This window comes from Capsicum annuum, chromosome 11, assembly GCF_002878395.1.
Source record: "Capsicum annuum cultivar UCD-10X-F1 chromosome 11, UCD10Xv1.1, whole genome shotgun sequence".
Taxonomy (NCBI): Eukaryota; Viridiplantae; Streptophyta; class Magnoliopsida; order Solanales; family Solanaceae; genus Capsicum; species Capsicum annuum.
In genome coordinates, this window is record NC_061121.1 from 638,597 (window position 1) to 645,890 (window position 7,294).

General features: G+C 33.3%; 1 protein-coding gene across 1 annotated transcript; it reads right to left on the bottom strand.

Annotated features, from left to right (window-relative positions):
* Positions 1 to 2,233: 2,233 nt before the first annotated feature.
* On the bottom strand, positions 2,234 to 5,496 carry LOC107852860 (uncharacterized protein At1g66480). The gene is made up of 2 exons (XM_016697912.2): positions 4,591 to 5,496; positions 2,234 to 2,703 (listed from the first exon to the last, which is right to left on the bottom strand). The coding sequence occupies exons 1-2, from the start codon at positions 5,296 to 5,298 to the stop codon at positions 2,641 to 2,643; spliced, it is 771 nt and encodes a 256-aa protein (XP_016553398.2). The 5' UTR covers positions 5,299 to 5,496; the 3' UTR covers positions 2,234 to 2,640.
* Positions 5,497 to 7,294: the final 1,798 nt, after the last annotated feature.

Here is a 7,294-nt window from a genome sequence, read left to right on the forward strand (position 1 = left end):
TTATAGCCCACGATTCTGTGGGTGGGCCCGGGGTCCAGGGGTGCCATAGGCCAAAAATCAACCAGGGCATGGTAAAAAGGCCGGAGAGCGGCCTAGTGTGGGCTGTTTGGGTGGGCAGAGCCATTTGGGTGGTTAAACGGGCGAAACGACACGAACAAGGCATTTTTGGGCCAAATCGATGTGCTATAGCCCACGGTTCCGTGGGTGGGCTCGGGGTATGAGGGTTTCGTGGGCCGAAAATCAATTGGGGCGTGTCAAGAAGGCTGAGAAGTGGCCTAGTTTGGACCGTTTGGGTGGACGGGACTATTTGGGTGGTCAAACGGGCGAAACGGCGTGAACAGGGCTTTTTTGGGCTAAATTGGTGTGCTATAACCCACGATTCTGTGGGTGGGCTCGGGGTTCGGGGGTTTCGTGGGCAAAAATTCAAACAACGTGCTAGGGATGCTGCGGAGCGGCCTAGTGTGGGCTGTTTGGGTGGGCGGGGCCATTTGGGTGGTTAAAACGGACGAAACGGCGCGAATAGGGCATTTCAGGCTAAATCGGTGTGCTATAGTCCATGGTTCCGTAGGTGTGTCTGGGATCCGGGGGTGTTGTGGGCAGAAAATGGATCGGGGCATGCTAGGGAGGCTGGAGAGCGGCCTAGTGTGGGTCGTTTGGGTGGGCAGGGTCATTTGGGTTGTCAAACGGGCGAAACGGTACGAACGGGACATTTTTGGGCTAAATCAGTGTGCTATATAGCCCACAGTTTCGTGGGTGGGCCCGGGGTTTGGGCGTGCTGTGGGATGAAAATCGACCGAGGCATGTCAGGTTGGGGAGCGACCTAGTGTGGGCCGTTTGGGTGGGCGGGGCCATTTGGGTGGTCAAACGGGCAAAACGACATGAACGGGGCGTTTTCGGACCAAATCAATTTGCTATAGCCCACGGTTTCGTGAGTGGCCCGGGGTCCGGGCGTGTTGTGGCCGAAAATCGATCGGCGTGTTCTAGGGAGGCTGGGGAGCGGCTATATTGCCAATGTATGTTTTGCATATAGCTTAAACATTAAGAGGTATCAGGTTCGTAGGCATAACCACTAGGTAATATCATTTCATATGTTCAAATCTTTGATGGACAAATATTCGAGCCACACACAAACTGACTCCAACACTAGGTTATTAAAAAAAAGGATTGTCTTTTTAAGAGAGCTAGCCATTTTCTTCCCATTTCCTTTTGGATTTATGGAAAAGTAAAGTAGGAGTCTTCTATATCATGTTCCACTTTTATTAACATCAACTCTTTCAAGAAAGAGTTGTACACTACTTTATTCCTGCCACTTCCCTTCATGTATGGAGAAAAGAGAAATTCTTTAAGAGAAAATGGACCCTTATGGAAACATAATATATTAACTTTATGACTTTTATGATAAACATATTTTCATGAAGATTTTGTCAGCCATGTGAAAAAGATTAAGAACAACCTTCCAACATTGTTACACACATTATTATATAGTGTACTTCACATTCTCTTGTCTTGTACATGTGATTCATCCAAATACATAGGCAAATGATCTTGATATTTGCAAAATATTGCAGTTGTTTTGAGGATGTTTCAAATTTAAAAAGTATTCTAATATATATTACAAAATAAAAAAGTTGGATATTATCATTAGATTTTGAATTTCTTAATGGATATTATTGACGTATCCATTGAGTTTGAGCTATATGTCAAAAATTTACCAAAGCACCTGCATTTGACACTCTAAAATTGCTAAGTATTATTTTGGCTATATAGAAGAAAAATTCATGCAAATTTTACGTAGTCTAATCAAATTATGATAAGTTACTAAATTCATTTTGGCTTGACTTTGAATATATATTTAATTATATCTGTTTATTGATCCAACTCATTTTAATCTTTCAACTTGAATCTATCAACCCATTTGACACACTAATTAGATGCATCTCAAATAATTCAATTTCCATAATCATGCATGATTGACTTAATCATTGTTTAATATACTAAAGAACGTTTCAAAATAATTGAAAAAAAGGTAAAATGGTCATTTACATTTGTACTTGTCGAAATTGTGCGATTTAAACCTTTTTTTCTAGAAGAATTTCGACACGTGGAATGCACTCATTTTATGCTGAATCTCCGTTAATAACAATGGCAAAATACGAGGTGATTTGCTAACGTTAATAAACGAACCAAAAGTTTAACAGAGGAATTGAGCAAATTCTAATAATACACACCCAAATTTGAATATAAATGTACTTTGAAATAGCACAAGTTGAAATTTGATACAAATGTAATATAATATATCATAAGCAGGTTCTCACATAATTCACCTCTATTTTTCAGCTTCTTAATTTTTACTATAAAGAAATGACTAATACCCAATTAAAAAAAAAAAACAAAAAAAAGAACAGTCGATGCACAAAGCATCCCGCATTAGCAGAGTTTGGAAAAGAGCCGCACAAACCCTAATACAATCATCAGTGATTGTTCCAGGCTTCCAACAGCTAGAATCCGTGACCTATATAGTATTAATTTTAAATAGCTGAAAAATCCTGCAAGTGAATTCGGAGAGGACTTGTACATACATACACTACACAAAAACTATATAATATAATGAAATGGATTCATTTATTTTAGCTCTCTTTGTTATGAAGCTGCCATTGCTAATTGAATCTCCCCTTCTGTAATTGGCAAGAACCCTACACGTTTCTGCATTACATTAACAAAAAAGTTAATAACAAATAGAATATTTTTATGCATAATCAAAAATTGTTTAAAAAAATATTATAATTTTTTTGGATACGTTAGTGGTGTGCAACTAAACTTTACATCATAGTTAGTTATAATTATGAATTAATCAATATAGTAATAATGTGAAGAACTTATTTTTCTTAAAAAAAATATTAGGAATCTATTACGTGTGCAATAGTGAAGGCAGGCAAATTAAAACCACACACGTGCTAGTGTTAGTACATGTTTGGTTTAGTTTGGTGTATAGACGGTTATGTTTATACAAAAAAAAAAAAAAAAAATAAATTGTATAATGTCATAATAAAAAAAACGAAAAATTATACTGTTAAAAGGTCCATTTACGAGGAAAACGTTTTTTACTAAGATTTTTCTATATCCACAATTGAATTCTAAATTAAGGCTGAGAGAATCTATCGATCGCACCACAACTTCTGATAGTACCTCGTATTGTTATTCTCTTTTTCTCGCTTCGTTTTCTCCCTTTGTTTTCTTCCTTAACATTTAAGGTTAAATCTAAAAGCTTAATCCACTACTAGAAAAAATCAAATTTTTGACAAAATCAGACGAGTTTAATTTCAACGATTTTTCAAGAAGAGATTTCAGACTATTAATCGACTGTGTCATAATAAGAAAGTCTATAAAAAATTCACATATTATTAGTAATGATCTTTCAGTATGACCTATTCTTAATATCATACATAAACTCCTAAATCTTATCCATGAAAAAAAAATGTATAATGCTATATAAAGATAGTTGACAAGAATAAACTAAATTGATTTATTAATAAAAACTATTTTTGGTAGACGTTAGGTAACAAATTAGTTGATAAGGCACTATTTCACACTTCAGCTTCAATCTCTTTCATTTATTTTTTCAAATTTGGTTTTACAAATTAAAAATATTTTCTAGCATTACATGCACGTATTCTTTAACATATGGAAATAAAACTTTCCTTTTCCATAACCAGTTTCTTATTTTTTATGGTTAGAGATCTCAATTTTATATTTTTAATCTCTATATGCATACAAAAATGTAATATAAATAAGAAAGCATTGAAATCATAAAAGTTTGACTTTTGTTAAAATAATTTAAATAATATGGTTAGAGTAAGTCGATGATTGAAGTAAATTTAGAATTTAAAGAATATTAAGCAGTCATTCTTGAAATTAAATTCCATAAATGGAAAATTTTCACACTTGGGTGAAAACTTTTTTTTTTTTCTAGAAATATTTATCGTTAATGTAATTTGACAAAATTGAATTGTCCATGCACTAGCTTCTGACTTTTGAGATATTTCTATTTTGTGAAACTCAGTAGAATAAAAGAGGATAAAAATACTAAAGTAAAATTAAAAGTCAATTTTGATTTGAGAAACTAGAAAAGACTTACATAAATATTGTTTTCATATACATTTCTAATAATTGTAAAATATATTATTCCAATTAAAAGTTTCACGTATTATTTTTTTTATTAAAAATATCTAATGAAAAGATTATCCGTAAATAATTAAATACCTTCTAAATACGTAACTTGATAATGTAAAATCTTTTTATTTGTTAATGTATATAATTTAAACTCTTTTTTATCGACGATTTATCATATTAAGATCAGAGCGAATCTATATACGATCACATAACATTATACTATATGATTCAACCCATTGAGGTAATCTTTTAGTTAAAAATGTAAATTATATTATTTAAACTAATTTTTACTATATAGTAATGCATTTTATTTTATAAGTTTAGGATTATGGCAAGAACATGAACTAAAATAATTAAATTAAAAAAGATTAACATAACATGAAAAGTGGATCTTTATGTCCATAATGAAAAGAACATTACCTCTCGAGATCTAATAATTCCCTTCTTAATTAATATCCCTCCATTATTGTTATTATTATTCTTCCATTGACTTTGATCATCTTCCATTAATGGTCCACTTTTACTTTGAAGCAAGTCGGTCCCAACACCACTGTTATTATTATTGTTCATGCAAAGTTTCATAATTTTCTCACCAACGTCACTCCCATCTTTGCTTTGCATCATCAACTTCTCCACCTCCGCTTTCGGTAGCCTCAGCTTCAGCCTCATGGGCTGGGCCTGAGGCCCATTACCGCTACTCGGGCCTGAAGCGAAGCTATTATTATTATGATGATGATGATGATAAGACGAGTACTCTTCAGTCATACTACTTGCAGGCCTCATGATTGACAAGTCAGACGCAGATCTCCGTGCCAGCATTAATGTCTCGAGCCTATCCTTCGCGCTCATTTGGATCCCCGAACGGACCCTCCTCGGATTTTTATTACTCTCTTCGGGGTATTTCGGTAATTCAATGAGGAAATAAAGCCTTTTGGGCTTTAACTCTTGTTGTGGCTCCAATGGCTTTGCTCGAATCCCAAAATGCTTAACTTCTTCCGATTCTAATAATACCATCGATGGATAATTTTTTAGAACCTCGTTTGCATAAACTGGGGTCCTAAATTTCATCGTTTTTCCATCGATTTTCATAACTTCTGTACTCTTTTTTCTTCCTAGACTGTTCCCCATATCCACTTTTTTTTTTTTTTTTGAGATATGTTGAAGGGTTGAACGTTGTTGCTTCGTGTTATATATATATATATATACAATGAAGAGTATATAATATAAGAACTACAATTAAGAAACAATATTGTTTATTTTGGATATGTTTTTTCTTGGAATCCTCTTGGCACGAGTGGAGCACAAAAGGGTGTAAAATAAAGAAGGTTGAAGGGATTTTAATGAGTAGTATATATAGTTGTTCTGTTTGTTTGTATGGGTCAAAGAAAGAGTACTGCAAGTTTTGGCAATTTTGAAAATACTTTTAATACCTTTTTTATTTTTATTACGAGTTTTAGTTATATATATATCGTTAGCCAAGTCAATGAGTAATTTGTTCGAGCTTCAAGAATGCAACTTTCCATAGTTTAAGAAAAGTTACCTGTCGAAATTTTCATATAGTAAATTTTTGGAGAATGATATGATCATATGGATTTGATAATATTTTTGAAAAATACGATCAAAATGATGTAATATGAGTAACAAGATTAATTTGTCATTTTCCATTTGGTTATCTAATGGATGACGTTACTTATTTTGGTAGCCAACAAAGCCACAATGTTCCCCCACATTTAATCGATTTTGCACTTCTTTGACTTTCTACTATCATATAGTTTTACGTATCCGTTTGGTGACGAAAATAATAATTTTTTTGGAGTTGGAGTTGATGTTGTATTTGGTCATGAATATAAATTGATAATTTTCATTGAAGTGAAATAATTTTTATGACCAAACACCATTATTTTTACTTTTTTTTTTTTCATTAAAGTAAAATAATTTTTTGAAAAAAATGAAAAAAAAGTTTGATGGTCAAACGCCTACTACAGTAACTTGTATTATTTTCAAGATGATAAATCATTTAAGATATCGTTTGAATGACCTAATAGACGATAGTATAAAAGAAAATATTTACATTTTTGATACATTTGAGTTAAATTCTGCACTTTTGGGAGGAGGTGGAGGAGAGGAGTATACTATGGCGCTTGAGAAAATCATGTTGAAGGAACTCGGTAAAATGACCCCCTAACTTCGGGAGAAGGGGTACTCTCTTATTTTTCGATTAGGAAAGCGGCACATATCGAGGGGGTAGCGATTGTTTATTAAAAGCACAGGACTCTGCGAAGTGGTAACTCGATGTATAAAGTCTAACACCTACCCGGTGTTGGAAGCTAATAATAAGGTCGAAAGGAGAACTGTTATAAGCTTTGAATAGAAGCCCGGGTAAACAGCGGCAGTAACTCTAACTGTCCTAATTAAAGTACCGAAATTCCTTATTGCATAAGTAGCAACCTGTATGAATGGTATAACGATTGCCCTGTTATCTCCGACATGAAACCAATGAAATTGAATTCTCCGTGAAGATGCGGAGTACCAACAACTAGATGGTCGCAGTAACAACCTTAATGGCTATCTAATCAAAATGTAAGTGCTATGTCCAATTGAACATTCAACTGAAGAATTTTGTATGAAAAGTTTAATGGAAGGTAAAATAAATATCTTTGCATGGTAGTAAATTAAATTTGACCATGTTGAAGTTCCTAATTCACACAGAAAATCTTTAGAAGTTTCAATCATTCAAAAATATATGTATTCTTCTTCCCGTATTCTATCACGATTAGTTGAAAAATAATTTAAAAAGATCATCCTCAACGTTTGATCTGAATTAGTCGGGGCTTCAATGACAATCGAAAAAAAATTAGAAAGAAAAAAAGTAAAAAAAGAAGAAAACAAGTGATCCGTAAATAGTGGGGAACCATAATTAGTAGTGTGACTTGATTTGTTGGTTATTAAGTCCATGATTAATATTAATCTAATCTCATTGGTTAATTATAATTTTTACCTGTTACACTTAGCTTTTTGAGAAGCAAATAGTATTATATATTTTATCATATTGATATGAAAAAAATGGCAAACTTATATAGTATTTCTCGTATTGTTTTTGGATATCCAAATTTTATTTTAAGAA